Raw genomic sequence first — 15,698 nt, forward strand, 5'->3', positions numbered from 1 at the left:
TTCTCTCTGTCAAATAAATAAATAATATCTTTATTTAAAAAAAAAAATCATTTAAAAGCAAAGAGCAAAAAAGAAAAAATACTTTCCTTCCACTGCCAACAGATCAGGTACCTCCAGGGTAATAAATACAGGTAAAGGACCTGTCCTCTACAGCCCCCAGCAAAGAATCAAATTTCTCAATTCTTAAGACCAAGAAGACTTAAATTCTAACATCCTAGTCCCCTCAGAAAGCTGAATAACATTTTTAATTGGATACTAATCCTTGTAATGATAAATAAAAATGGAAAGTGTATAATCATAGAATTAGAGCAAAATGATGGAGTCTGGGGGAAGAATTTATATAAAACCCTAATTAGAATGAATGTGATTTCAGCAAGGGTGCCCCTTGTGAAGAGCTAAAATCCATTAAACTCCTATATCCCCAAGTGTTATTTTAGACAGTTTGGGGCATAATTAAAATAAATTAGTACCAAATATGCTCTTACTTTTTAAGCTTTCTATAACCCATCAGCCAATCTTTTGCTGCGATAGAAGTGCAGAGCCTCTGCTAAACCCCTCATTTTTATATAGTACTTAGCTCATACAGGGTGTTCAGGATTTTGAATGTTGAAAGAATGATGTATTTATCCATGAATATTCAACAAATTATTTGCTGAACACCTACTATGTGCCAGAAACTCTGCTGGGGGTAGGGGTGGGGCGCCTGGGTGGTTCAGTTGGTTAAGCAAACTGCCTTTGGCTCAGATCATGATCCCAGGGGTCCTGTGATCGAGCCCCGCGTCAGGCTCCTTATTCAGCAGGAAGCCTGCTTCTCCTCTGCCTGCTGTATTCCCCTGTTTGTGCCCACTCTCTCTCTGACAAATAAATAAAATCTTAAAAAAAAAAAACGAATTCTGCAGACCATGAGAGGTGACAGTGACTTGGACTGAGATGGTGACACTGGAGATGGAGAGAAGTATATAATTTTAAAAATATATTTTTTTAAAGATTTATAGATTTATTTATTTGTCAGAGAGACAGACAGAAAGACAGACACACAGACAGAAGGCACAAGCAGGGGGAGCAGCAAGCAGACGTAGAAGCAGGCTCCCTGCTGAGCAAGGAGCCCAAACAGAACTCAGTCCCAGGACCCTTAGATCATGACCTGAGCCGAAGCAAGATGCTTAAGCAAGATGCTTAACCAACTGAGCAACCCAGGTGCCCCAAGAAATATTTAAGAGACCAACCAAAAGGAAATGATGACAGATATTCTCAGTGAGAATGGGGAGGTGTATCAAGGAGTATCAAGAATGACAGGTGGACTGTGGTGAACTCAGTGAAATAAGGAACGAAGAAAGAGGACCAAGATCAAAAAGAAAAGAATATGAGTCTGGTCGTAGACACGGCAAAGTCTGAAATGTTCTTGAGATATGCGTATTTCTGACACTGGGGACTAGTAGGCAGAATACATAAATTTGTGGGTTATTTGCACGGAGGTGGAAAATAGTCATAAATGTGGATGAAATTACCTAGAGTTAGGATGCTAAGAAAAGGGCTAAAGACAGGCACCTGGGGGCACTTAATGCTCTCTGGCTCTCTCAAATAAACAAATAAAATCTTAGGGGGAGGGGCGCTGGGTGGCTCAGTGGGTTAAAGCCTCTGCCTTCGGCTCAGGTCATGATCCCAGGGTCCTGGGATCGAGCCCCGCATCAGGCTCTCTACTCTGCAGGGAGCCTGCTTCCTCCTCCTCCTCTCTCTCTCTCTCTCTGCCTGCCTCTCTGCCTACTTGTGGTCTCTGTCTTTCAAATAAATAAATAAAATCTTAAAAAAAAAATAATAATGTCCAAAAGATCCAGACATCAATATGATAAACTGAAAAGCTAAGAAAACAAGAGTCTCATTTGCGTTCTGCACCGTTACACCCTTGCTCCCTGTTTGGTGCTAAAAATCCCTTCTCAAGAGAAATAAATGGCAGAAAAGCCCAAGTGTAGCAAATAAGAACAGTAGTATCTGTAAGTCAGCTTTTTTCACACAAATATCCAGAAGAGAAGTTTACAAAGAAACTGACTTTGCAAAATTAATGGAACTTATGCTTAGCTAAAAAAGAATTTAAAGGATGCCTGGGTGGCTCAGCTGGTTAAGCATCTGCCTTTGGGGCAGATCACGATCCCAAGGTCCTGGGATTGAGTCTCATTTCAGGCTCCCTGCTCAGTAGGGAGTCTGCGTCTCCCTCTGCCCCTGGCCCCCTGGCCCTTGCTTGCTTTCTTTCTCTCTGACAAATAAATAAAATCTTAAAAAAAAAAAAAAAAAAAGAATTGGGGTGCCTGGGTGGCTCTGTAGATTAAGCCTCTGCTTTCAGCTTTGGTCATGATCTCAGGGTCCTGAGATCAAGCCCCACATCAGGCTCTCTGCTCAGTGGGGAGCCTGCTTCCACCTCTTCCTCTGCTTGTTCTCTGCCTACTTGTGATCTCTCTCTCTCTCTCTGTCAAATAAATAAATAAATAAAATCTTTAAAAAAAAAAAAAGAACTTAAAACTATATAGAATTTAAAACCATATATACCTATGTCAATTCCTCTTCGGAGAGTACTTTTGTCAGAGTCCTGATGACCAATCAAATCTTCTACCCAATGAATGTAGTTGAGTCTCAAGGGAACTGTAGGAATCAGTCTTTCCAATGGAATATCAATAGAAAGTCCAAAATCTTCCTTTAGGAGAGTACAGGTCAGAGCTCTGACTGCTTCAGGGTCTTTAAAATTAAGACTGAGGAGTGGAGAAAAAGAACACTGATTAGTAAGATTCACTATGCTACACAAACTATGGCAGCCAGACAATATCAACACCTGTTTGAATTTTCTAGGAGACCATATATAAATGGCTATACAGAACGTTTGGGGCAATGAAAAACACATATGGGTCTTTACAGAGACACAGTATATGAAAGGCAGTACAAATTTCCACTGACAACACTGCATTTTCCCACAAGGACACGGAGGACAGGAATGCCTCTGTTCTAATTCCTGCCCAATCATCTCCTTACTTAGTTATAGGACTTTGGACAAGTTTTTTAACCTCCATGAGACTGTTTCCTCAGCTGTAAAATGGGGATAATAATACCTCTATCATAGTATTGCTATGAGATAATCTGAGAAAATGTATATATATATAAAATACATATGTATTATATATGTATAATACATATACATTATATATATACACATGTATGTATATATATTATATATATATAATGCCTAGTACATAGTAACTATTATACAAACGCTGGCTATTTTTACTATTATCATTAACATCATTTGACTTCAGCACTTTTTAAAAATCACATTTAAAAGTGGAAAGCAGTATAAAATGCTTAATAGTGAAAATAGGTTAAGATATTAGATATTACAAGTAACAATTTTTAAATACAAAATTTTTAGCAGCTTTACTGAGGTATAATTTGCATAAAATTCATAAGTATACAATTCAACAGTTTTTATTATAATAAGAGTTGGGCAACCATCACAGCAATCCAATTATAGAACACTTCCATCATCCCAAAAACAACACCTCATGGCCATTTGCAAGCCATTCCTTATTTCCACTGTCAGCTCTAGGCAAACATTAACATACTTTCTGTCTCCACAGATTTCCTTCTTGTGGACATTTCATCTAAATCAAATCATAAAATATGTGGTCTTCATGTCTGGATTCTTCCACTTGCCACAACATTTGTGAGGTTCAACAATACTGTAGCATGTATCAGTACTTCCTACCTTTATGTGGCCAAATAATATTCCACTGCAAGGAATAACTGCATTAGTGGTTTGTTTATCCACTCACCACTTAATGAACATTTTGATTCTTTCGCTTTTTGGCTCTCATGAACAATGGTGTTTTAAACATTCACGTGCAAGTCTTCATCTGATATGACACTTTTATTTAACTTTTTAAGAAACTTGTGCCAATTTAATTATTTAAATGTTAAAATTCTACTAAAGTTGAAACCTTAAAACAAAACCAAAGATCTTATTTATAAATGGGGCAATGAAAAGGAAACAGAAAGCCAGTAGATGGGACTCAACTAAGAAAAGGAGCTTTAAACTGCTCTAAATTCTGGCCTAAGTTTTATGTTCCCATCTTAGCAATGAAGTGACCAGTCACTTGAAAAACTCAATGACCAGACAGAAGGAAGAGTGCTTTATCCACCTGGCTACCGTGGAAACTTCAGGTAGATACCAGGGACCCAAGCTCCACCATCACCCACAGCAAAATATTCTAGGGTATGGTAGTTCAGAAATCTGGAGTCCGATCTCGATTCTGCAATCAACTAGCCATGGACTGAAGGTCACTTCAATTCTTAGGTCTCAGTTTCTCCATCTATAAAACTAAGGGATTAAACAAAACAAAAATCCAAGGGTCCTTCCTGGTAAAATTTTAAGAGTTTATGATGCATACTATGAATTAGTAAGATGGTACTCACTTAAATATTTGTAGAGCAAATTATAGTGACATGGAACAATCAATACAGTTACTGAATAGAATAGTTATGAATAACCAAACATTAAACATTTCTATTATCCCCTAGTCTGATACCTAACATTATCCTTCTGCTTCATGATAGTAAGCATTTAATAACACTATTAACACATATTAAGGAATATACAATCAATGTTTGTAGATGACATGATTTATTCTTTATTTTTTTGAAGGGGGTTCTGCAGGAGAAAGAAGATCTTAAGCAGGCTACACTCCCAGTGCTGAGCCAATGCAGGGCTCAATCTTACACCCCTGAGAGACATGATCTACTCTTTTAAAAAACTGTTCAGAAAAACACATTTTAACAGTAAAACAATTTGCGAAGAGTTGTGATAAGCAGGATTAAATTTCAGGAATATATACAAAATTTGTTATCTATACAAAAATTGCACTGTATACTTGAATATACGGTTTCTTACGACCTTTAAGAATGCTTCAGGGGGAACGCCTGGGTGGCTCAGTAGGTTAAGCCTCTGCCATTGGCTCAGGTCATGATCTCAGGGTCCTGGGATCAAGCCCCACATCAGGCTCTTTGCTCAGCTGGGAGTCTACTTCTCTCTCTCTCTGCCTGCCTCTCTGCCTACTTGTGATCTCTTTCCGTCAAATAAATAAAATCTTAAAAAAAAAAAAAAAAAAAAAAAGAATGCGGGACGCCTGGGTGGCTCAGTTGGTTAAGCAGCTGCCTTCAGCTCAGGTCATGATCCCAGTGTCCTGGGATCGAGTCCCACATCAGGCTCCTTGCTTGGCAGGGAGCCTGCTTCTCCCTCTGCCTCTGCCTGCCTCTCTGTCTGCCTATGCTCGCTCGCTCTCTCTCCCTCTATACCTGACAAATAAATAAATAAAATCTTTAAAAAAAAAAAAAAAAGAATGCTTCAGGGAAGGGCGCTTGGGTGGCTCCGTCAGTTAAGTGTCTGCTTTTGGCTCAGGTCATGATCCCAGGGTCCTCCGATCATGCTGCACACAGGGCTCTTAGCTCAGTGGAGCCTGCTTCTCCCTCTGCCCCCCCCAATCCCAGCAGGCATTACCTTTCACGGAATAACCATCAATTTTTGAGGTAATTTTTGAGGGGGGATAAAAAGCATTCAATGAGGGGCGCCTGGGTGGCTCAGTGGACTGGGCCGCTGCCTTCGGCTCAGGTCATGGTCTCAGGGTCCTGGGATAGAGTCCCGCATCTGGCTCTCTGCTCGGCAGGGAGCCGGCTTCCTCTTCTCTCTCTCTCTGCCTGCCTCTCTGCCTACTTGTGATCTTTCTCTGTCAAATAAATAAATAAAATCTTTTAAAAAAAAATTAAAAAATAAAAATAAAATAAAAAGCATTCAATGAGATGAAAAAGCAAATATGCAGGAACAGGCAGAAATACAAAATGCCAGAACAAAATTTGGAAGAGAGGAATTCTCCCCCGCTTTTTATTAAAGTAAACTTTACCCCAACATGGGGCTTAATTCATGACCCCAAAATTAACAATCACATGCTCTAGTGACCAAGCCAGGACAGTAATTTCCAAAAGTGATAACCCCCTTACATTTAAGTGGGGACTGATGAGCTTTTAAAGACCAGTTTCTACGAAACAGTACAAGTAGAAGTTTATTGTCTCAATATATGCTAGCAATAAAAATTCTCTTTAAAATATATATTAAGACTATTTAAAGGAAAATTAGGTCTATTCCTAGACATCTAAGTAGATATATATTAATTTTGTCATTTGTGGGTGCTAATAAAAGAGAATTAGTCCATGAGCAAGCAACCACAAACACATTTCTGCTTCACTCAATTGCACAGCAACTGCCTCAATCAATTAAAAAAAAAAAAAAGGACTTCTATTACCTTTGGATTTCTTTCTCAGTTAAAAGCAGTACAATCTCAGGGTCAACAAGATAAATGGAGCTAAAAGAAGGGGGGGATTAAATCTATAAAAACTTTTCATTCTAGGGGTGCCTGGATGCCTCAGCGGGTTAAAGCCTCTGCCTTCGGCTCAGGTCATGATCCCAGAGTCCTGGGTCTGAGCCCTGTACTGGGCTCCCTGCTCCACAGGAAGCCTGCTTCTCCCTCTCCCACTCCCCCTGCTTCTGTTGCCTCTCTCACTGTCAAATAAATAAAATCTTGGGACACCTGGGTGGCTCAGTGGGTTGGGCCTCTGTCTTTGGTTCAGGTCATGATCTCAGGGTCCTGGGATCAAGCCCCACATCGGGCTCTCTGCTCAGCGGGGAGCTTGCGTCCCCCTCTCTCTCTGCCTACTTGTGATCTTTCTCTCTGTGTCAAATAAATAAATACACAAATACCTTAAAAATAAATAAATAAATACAATGTTTTTTTAAAAAGAATACTGCATTTGACTCCTGTGAAATCTGTGAAAAGATGGGACTTCATTTCCTTCAATGACAGAGAAATAAAAATTGAATTTTTACCTATGTAAAGTTCACTTTGAGTACCACACTAGGGCATTCAAATAAATTCACATCCTTTATTCTGTAAAAGCAGCCTACTCTATTAAGCTTCATGGCTAAACACACAAATGAATTATGTCCCAATACAGTGCCTATGTTCAAAGCCTTAAAAGGTAAAAAGTCATAATTTTTCTATCAAAGAAACCTAATAGTCTAGATACCTTATAAAATAAGCTTGAACAGGATTACCTTAAATAGTGTAACAGCAACAGCAGGACACCTGACATGACATAATTACTTTCCCACAACTTCTGAATGTGACTTTGCACTGGCATTTTGAATAAAATTATGAAAATCAGGGAATACAAACTCCAATATTTACATGGTACTATTCAAAATGCCAGTCCCTAACAAGATAGAGAGCTTGTGCTGGCCTGTAAATTAGAACATTCGACCAAAGAAATGTCTGTTGAACTTAAACATGTAGCACAAGATCCCTACCTCTGTAGACAGTAACAAACAGTTTGTGGAGAAGCCACACTTTTAGTAGCATTATGCCAGATGACATAAATGGCCATTTAAAGAGTATGATCACCACCCAGTTCCAGGTACTTAATGACAAGTGAGTTTACCAACCGTTTTGCCAGATCTTTAAAATCTCTAAAGGAAACCAACAAACCATAATTTTATATGAAATTTCCCTGATTCTTAAAATCTGTGTGGGCAATAAACAACTGCAAGCCTTAAACAATTCACACGCTTACAGGTTGTAACCTGTATTGTAAACAGTGGAACTATTTAAAAAAAAAAAAAAAAACAAAAAAAAAGCTGGGGTACTTGACTCCCCTGTACTTTCAAAGATTAAGTATAAAAATGTTTCTATCCCAAGGTGCATGGCTGACCTAATCTCAGGGTTGTGAGGTTGAGCCCCACACTGGGTGCAGAGATTACTTCACTTTGTTCAACTGAGTTATACAGAATAAAACAGAATTTTCAAGAAGTTGTGACAGTGGGCATTTATTCCTTTATTCATTCCACATTTACCATGTATCAACTATGTGCTAGACATTGGGCAAAGTGCTAGAGATGCCGCAGTATGCAAATACAGACACGGTCTCTCCCTTCATGACAGTGACAGTCTGACAAAGGTTAGGTATTCATCCAAGAATCACTCAAATACATTTAAAATTGTCACTGTGATGAATGCTGTAAAAGACAGTACAAGGTGCTATGAAACCTAAATAATTAGTGGAATTACCTTAGAACAAGTCAGAAAAGGTAACTTAGCTAATTACTAAGAGCAGAATAAAAATTAACAAAGAAAAAACTTGGGAGGGAATACCACATTAACATGAGTTAAGAGGCTGGATAAAGGTGGTGGTGGCAAAGCCAGGGGAAAGTGAAAAGAATTAAGAGATATTCAGGACGGAAAATTTACCAAATTTGCTAGTGGACTTGTATGTGCAGTGAGAAAGGATATATTCATAGCTGTTCCCTAGGGTTCTGGCCTGTTCACCAGGATAAACCGTGCCATTCACTAAAATTGGGAACTCTAACAGAGAACCATTTTTTAGGATAAATATCATAAATCTGAGCTGAATCTGAGATATCCAAGTAGGGATACTGAGGAAGCAGTGACCTCCAGGTAGAAAGCCCAGAAAACTGGTCTGAAGATACAGACGTAGGAGCGATTTACAAACAAAGGAGTGAGGCCCCAGAGTAATGAGAATGCTTAAAGGGAAAATACAAGATTAGAAGAGAGCTCTAAGCACTAAGCCTTAAAGACTCCTTTCTTGGGACGCCTGGGTGGCTCAGTTGGTTAAGCAGCTGGCTTCAGCTCAGGTCATGATCCCAGCATCCTGGGATCAAGTCCCACATCGGGCTCCTTGCTCAGTAGGGAGCCTGCTTCGCTCTCTGTCTCTGCCTGCCACTTTGTCTGCGTGTGCTTGCTCTTGCTCTCTCTCTCTGACAAATAAATTAAAAAAAAAAAAAAAAAGACTCCTTTCTTTAATGGCTATGCATACAATCATTACAAAGGAAGCTACACAAGGAGACAGAAAGGGTGAAAGAAAGTGTGGTGCCAAGGAAGCCAAGGGAAGAGGGTGTCCATGAAGAACAGTATCAGCAAAGTAACCTGCCTCTCAAAAGTCAACTGAAAACCAAAATTGCATTTAGTGACAAAAGATCACTAGAGACCTTTTCCAAGAGTTGCTTTGGTAGAGGTGGAATTAGAAACCACCCTGGAGGGGCGCCTGGGTGGCTCAGTGGGTTGAGCCGCTGCCTTCGGCTCAGGTCATGATCTCAGGGTCCTGGGATCGAGTCCCGCATCGGGCTCTCTGCTCAGCAGGGAGCCTGCTTCCTCCTCTCTCTCTCTGCCTGCCTCTCTGCCTACTTGTGATCTCTGCCTGTCAAATAAATAAAATCTTTAAAAAAAAAAAAAAAAAAAAAAAAAGTAACCACCCTGGAATGAGCTGAAGATTAAGTATGGTATGGGAAGAATGAAGACAGTAAAAGTAAACAATTCTTCAAGAAGTTGTTGTGCAAGGGAGAAGAGAGATGGGGCAGCATAAGTGGTGGTATTGATGGAGATTTTTATTAGTAATTTTTTAAAAGATTTTATTTATTAATTTGACAGAGAGAAATCACAAGTAGACGGAGAGGCAGCCAGAGAGAGAGAGAGAGAGAGAGATAGGGAAGCAGGCCCCCTGCTGAGCAGAGCCCGACGCGGGACTCGATCCCAGGACCCTGAGATCATGACCAGAGCCGAAGGCAGCGGCTTAACCCACTGAGCCACCCAGGCGCCCTATTAGTAATTTTTAAATTGAAGACTCAAACATGTTTTAAAGTCAGTGGGTGGGTAGCTCGCTCAGTCGTTAAGCATATGCCTTCAGCTGAGGTCGTTATCCCAGGGTCCTGGTATGGAGCTCTGCATTGGGCTCCCGGTTCAACAGAAGTCTGCTTCTCTCTCTCCCACTCCCCCTCCCTTTGTTCCCTCTCTTGCCCTGTCTCTATCAAATAAATAAATAAAATCTTTAAAAGAAAAAAAAAGTCAATGGAAAGTCACATAGACCACATATTATTATTATACTTATACAAAATATCCAAAACATGCAAATATATAGCAAAAGTAAGATTAGTGGTTGCCAGGAGCTAAAGAGAGAGAGGACAGAGTTGGGAGTGACTGCTGAATAGGTTTCTTTCGGGGAGTGACGAAAATGTTCTAGAATTAGTGGTGATTCTTGTGTAACCCTGTGACATATTAAGAACTGAATTGTACATATTAAAATGATGATTTTAGGGCCCCTTGTATGGCACAGTCAGCTGAACATCTGACTTGGGTTTCAACTCAGGTCTTGATGACTTGGGTTTCAGCTCAGGTCTTGATGTCCGGGTTGTGGGATGGAGCCGCATAGAGGACTCTGCGCCAAGCACAGTTTGCTTCAGTTTCTCTCTTCCTCAGCCCCTCCCAGTGGTACACATATGCTTTCTCTCTTTCTCTCTCAAATAAATAAGTCTTTAAAAAATGAAATAAAATGATTTTATAGCATGTGAATTCTATCTCAAATTTATAAAAAGTCAAAGAGAAGAAGCCAATTGATAGAGAGAGATTAAATTAGGAGAAGGAAAATTAGGACTAAGGTTCCTGAGATGAGGGGAGAGTTATGGGTTCCATATGACAGATCTGATTAGAATATAGTAATAGTGAGAATCATGAATAGCAATTTGTTGAACAAAACCAAAAGCAGACCCATGGTCTTTTGTTGTGTTTTCCACCAACTCATACTTATCCATGACTGATTTTTCTTTTGGTGGGGGGAGGGATAAAGAAAGGGGAGAAAAGTGGGAAGAGAAAGAGAATCTTAAGCAGACGGACCCCAACATGGGGCTCAATCTCACAACCTGAGCCAAAATCAAGAGCTGAATACTCGGGCGCCTGGGTGGCTCAGTGGGTTAAGCCGCTGCCTTCGGCTCAGGTCATGATCTCAGGGTCCTGGGATCGAGTCCCGCATCGGGCTCTCTGCTCAGCGGGGAGCCTGCTTCCTCCTCTCTCTCTCTCTCTCTCTCTGTGCCTGCCTCTCTTCCTACTTGTGATCTCTGTCAAATAAAATAAATAAAATCTTAAAAAAAAAAAGGAGCTGGATACTTAACCAACTGAGCCACCAAGATTTTTTTTTTACTTTTACATCCCATGGGTCAAATAAGCAAGGAGAGTAATATCATGCAAAAAAAAGAAAGAAAGAAAGAAAAAGATTCTGGAACAGTGCAAGTGACTATTAACAATCTTAGACTAAACAACCCAAAATCTTACTTGCCAAATGACAAGAAACTGTGATCAAACTAATCTCATAAACGCAGATCCCTGTGCTAGCTAAAAAAGCCGGTAACAGAATAAAAACCTAGCCATCCAAACACCTCTTTGGCCTTTCACGTACAGGTAAGAGTACTGCAACTTTGGCCTTCCACGTATAGGTAAGAGTACTGCAACTTTTCTAGCAAAGCCCAGCAACTTACCCTAAATGCACTTAAGAAAAAAATAAAAATAACAAAACACTTTAAAAAAAAAACCACACACACACTTCTGGGGTGACTATGTGGAAAAAACACACTTTTGGGGCACCTATGGAGCTTAGTCAGTTAAGCTGCTGACTCTAGATTTTGGCTCAGGTCAAGATCTCAGAGTCTGGTATCAAACCCCACAGAGCCCCCGACTGGCTCCACACTCAGAGGGGAGTATGCTCCCTCTCCTTCTGCCCACCCCCGCCTTGCTCTCTCTCAAATAAATAATCTTAAAAAAAAAAATATGGAGGACATCTGGGTAGCTCAATCGGTTAAGCATCCACCTTTGGCTTAATTCATAACCTGGGCTCGAGTACCAAATCAGGCTATCTACTCAGTGGAGAGCCCATTTCTCATTCTCCCTCTGCCTGCCGCTCCCCCTGTTTGTGCTCTTTCCTTCCCTTTCTCTAATAAATAAAATCTTTAAAAAAAAAAAAAAAACCTTTTAAAAAGTTCAGTAGTAAAAGAACCTTTTTTTTTAAAAGATTTTATTTATTTATTTGACAGAGAGAGAGATCACAAGTAGGCAGAGAGGTAGGCAGAGTGAGAGAGAGAGAGAGGAGGGGAAGCAGGCTCCCTGTTGAGCAGAGTCCCAGGACCCTGGGATCATGACCTGAGCCGAAGGCAGAGGCTTAACCCACTGAGCCACCCAGGCGCCCCAGTAGTAAAAGAATCTTAAAAAAATTTAAGTTTCGGGGCGCCTGGGTGGCTCAGTGGATTAAAGCCTCTGCCTTCGGCTCAGGTCATGATCTCAGGGTACTGGGATTGAGCCCTGCAACAGGCTCTGTGCTCAGTGGTAGCCTGCTTCCCTCTCTCTCTCTGCCTGCCGCTCTGACTACTTGTAATCTCTTTCCCTCTGTCAAATAAATAAAATCTTTAAAAAAAAATTGTTTCATAATCAGAAATTTTAGAAATAATCTAACAGTAATCAATAAGGAGATTAGTCTGCAGTCATTTAAAGGACTAAGACTGAGGAGTTGCCTGGGTGGCTCAGTTGGTTAAGCATCTGCCTCTGGCTCCCGATGCGACTGCAGGGTCCTGGGATTGAGCCCCATGTCAGACTCCCTCTCCTCATCCCCCTCCTTGACCCCTGCTTGTGTGTGTGCACTATTCTCTGTCTCAAACAAATAAATAGGAGTAAGACTGGGCTGGTCCACATACTATTGCATAAAGAATATTTCTTGATATATATATACATATCACCTTTGAATAAAAGCATATATATATAGGGACATCTGGGTGGTTCAGTAGGTTAAGCCACTGCCTTCGGCTCAGTTCATGATCCCAGAGCCCTGGGATCGTGTCCCACATGAGGCTCCTTGCTCAGCGGGGAGCCTGTTTCTCTCTCTCTCTTTCTCTCAGCCTCTCTGCCTGCTTGTGCTCTGTCTCTCTCTCTGACAAATAAATAAAACCTTAAAAAAAAAAAAAGCATATATATATACATTGTGATCACATTGTTGTACCAAAAAAAAAACCCCAAACCAAACAAAAATGATCCCATGTGTATATGGTAAAAAAAGAGTCTGGAAGGGTTGAGGGCCACTTCTGGATATGCAAATAGGTGGGTGGGTGAGTGGGGCAGACACTTCCATTCCCTCTTCCATTCCCTCCTATTTTTGTTTTACCTGAATACATTTTACATAGTTATCACCTTCATAACTGTTTTATAACATTTGGAAAATGTTTATAATGCCAACTGGGGGGGGTAAAAAAAAGTCCTATTTTTATATCTGTATCAAAATTACAATCACAAAAAATACTACATATGTGTAAGGACAAAGACTTAGAAAGGAACACAAAACAATTTGATCTTCTGGGGATGGAAGAATGGTGATATTTTTCTTTTATGTATGCAACATTACCATTATAAATGTAGTTAGGAAGGATATATTTCTTCTTCTTTTTTTTAATATTTTATTTATTTATTTGTCAGAGAGAGTGAGCACATGCAGACAGAGAGGCAGGCAGAGGCAGAGGGAGAAGCAGGCTCCCTGCTGAGCAAGGAGCCCGACATGGGACTCGATCCAGGACGCTGGGATCGTGACCTGAGCCGAAGGCAGCCGCTTAACCAAATGAGCCATCCAGGCGTCCCAGGAAGGATATATTTCTATAATTTTCCCATTAAGTGTTCTGTAATATCTGTATGATAACAAAAATCCCATTTCCAAAATAGGAAAACAGGCCCATGGTTCCAGGATACTTCTCCATGAAAGAGGGGCATTTCTGTTGGAAACCAAACCAGGATATTTCCCATGGTGACAACAATCACCAAAGAGAGTATTGCAGCTTAAGCATTAATTACACAGCCTTGTGGAACATTTGGAGCAAGAGAAACAGCATAATTATTAATGTTTTCTTTTTTTTTTTTTTAAAGATTTTATTTATTTAACAGACAGAGATCACAAGTAGGCGGAGAGGCAGACAGAGAGAGAGGAGGAAGCAGGTTCCCTGCTGAGCAGAGACCAGCACCTTAAAAAAAAAAAGCATATATATATACATTGTGATCACATTGTTGTACCAAAAAAAAAACCCCAAACCAAACAAAAATGATCCCATGTGTATATGGTAAAAAAAGAGTCTGGAAGGGTTGAGGGCCACTTCTGGATATGCAAATAGGTGGGTGGGTGATCGATCCCAGGACCCTGAGATCATGACCTGAGCCGAAGGCAGAGGCTTTAAGCCACTGAGCCACCCAGGCGCTCCCTAATTAATGTTTTCTTAGTGGCTTGAAAGAAAGTTATTGTTTATATAAACAATTCTTGTTATTTAAAAATATATATATGTTCACCTTGATGGACTATAGCATACAATTTGTTAATAAGGAACTACATCTTTTTTTTTTCTTAGTAGGCTCCATGCCCAGTATGGAGCCCAATATGGGGCTTGAACTCACAACCTTGAGATCATGACCTGAGCTGAGATCAAGAGTTGGACACTTGGTGTCCCAAAAGGAACATCTATTACCAAAACATACAAGACATTAAACAGAGGCTAGTCAAATTAAACTGAAAAATATCTATGAAGAACTGATTCTTAGACTTTGTTAGCAAGGCAAGCGTTCATTTTCTTACTTCTAAGAAAACACAGACACTAATTTAAGGGTTGGAAATCCTTTTGTAGGACAAAGTCTAGTCATCCAGCTTTACTAGTTAAATATCTAGGTCACTGTAGCACCCTGGGATATTAAAAAATCCTGAATCCAGGCAAGATCTTTTCTCATTCTCATTTCTGAGATCACCGGAACTAAAATTAGCTCTCACGTGGAAATTAGCAATTTATTCCATCAAGTCTTTATTGTTTAACACATCCAACTTCACAAAATAGCCTATTGTCAACAGGCTCATGTCTGATTTCCCCAGAATGACTCCTGCTCTGCTACTGGTGAATACAGTATTACCATTATAGAGTTTGGAAAGATACATTCTGTGATCCATGGTAAAAATAACAATCACTCTAACACCACAGAGACCACCGAACCTCATGTAATAACAATAAGGGGTAAGTCCTCCCAACCAATTTTCCAATACTGGTTTCTATTAGATCTTCACCAAGGGGTTAAAAACGTACAGGCATAACATATGAAAAAACCCTTCAAGATCTGGGTCTTTGGTTTAAAAACAAATCAGGTGGGATGCCTGGGTGGCTCAGTGAGTTACGCCTCTGCCTTCAGCTCAGGTCATGATCTCAGGGTCCTGGGATCAAGCCCCGCATCAGGCTATCTGTTCAGCGGGGAGCCTGCTCCCCCGTCTCTCTGCCTGCTGCTCTGCGTACTTGTGATCTCTCTGTCAAATAAATAAATAAAATCTTTCAAAAAAATAAAAGTAAACATAAAAACAAATCAGTTAAGTGTCACACTTCATCCAAACTCAACTGGTAGGGCTCAAACTGCAGGATATCTGCATGGGGCTGGTTACTGTGAAAAATGTATGAACTAAAATCTAGTTACAATGGTCAGATATGATTACATCAAAGCAGTGATGGATGCAGGAAAGAAGAACAGAGAGAGACATCACACTAGTAATCCCAGTCACCTTATCAATTACACCAGGCATAACCACCTATCATTTTCAAAGTGTCTATAATGCTGTCACCTTACATGCATTATTACTAACCTTTATGACAAAAATCCAAAGCATGTCCTTTTATCCCTCTTCTTTAGATGAGGAAATTCAGTATCAGTAAAGTTAGGAAAATTATGTAAAGGGGTGACTAGGTAGGTCAATGGGTTAAGTGTCTGCCTTTGGCT

At 40.2% G+C, this 15,698-nt stretch overlaps 1 protein-coding gene across 1 annotated transcript in view; it reads right to left on the reverse strand.

The window, feature by feature from the left end:
• The window catches only part of METTL16 (methyltransferase 16, N6-methyladenosine), a 77,718-nt gene that overhangs the window by 43,869 nt on the left and 18,151 nt on the right, over positions 1-15,698 (reverse strand). The window contains exon 3 of the mRNA XM_004746832.3: positions 2,542-2,741. Within this exon, the coding sequence (XP_004746889.1) occupies positions 2,542-2,741 (200 nt within the window). The remainder of the gene's footprint in view (positions 1-2,541; positions 2,742-15,698) is intronic.

Source organism: Mustela putorius, unplaced genomic scaffold (genome assembly GCF_011764305.1).
Source record: "Mustela putorius furo isolate JIRA1106 unplaced genomic scaffold, ASM1176430v1.1 tig00003962_pilon_pilon_pilon, whole genome shotgun sequence".
In the NCBI taxonomy this organism is placed as follows: Eukaryota; Metazoa; Chordata; class Mammalia; order Carnivora; family Mustelidae; genus Mustela; species Mustela putorius.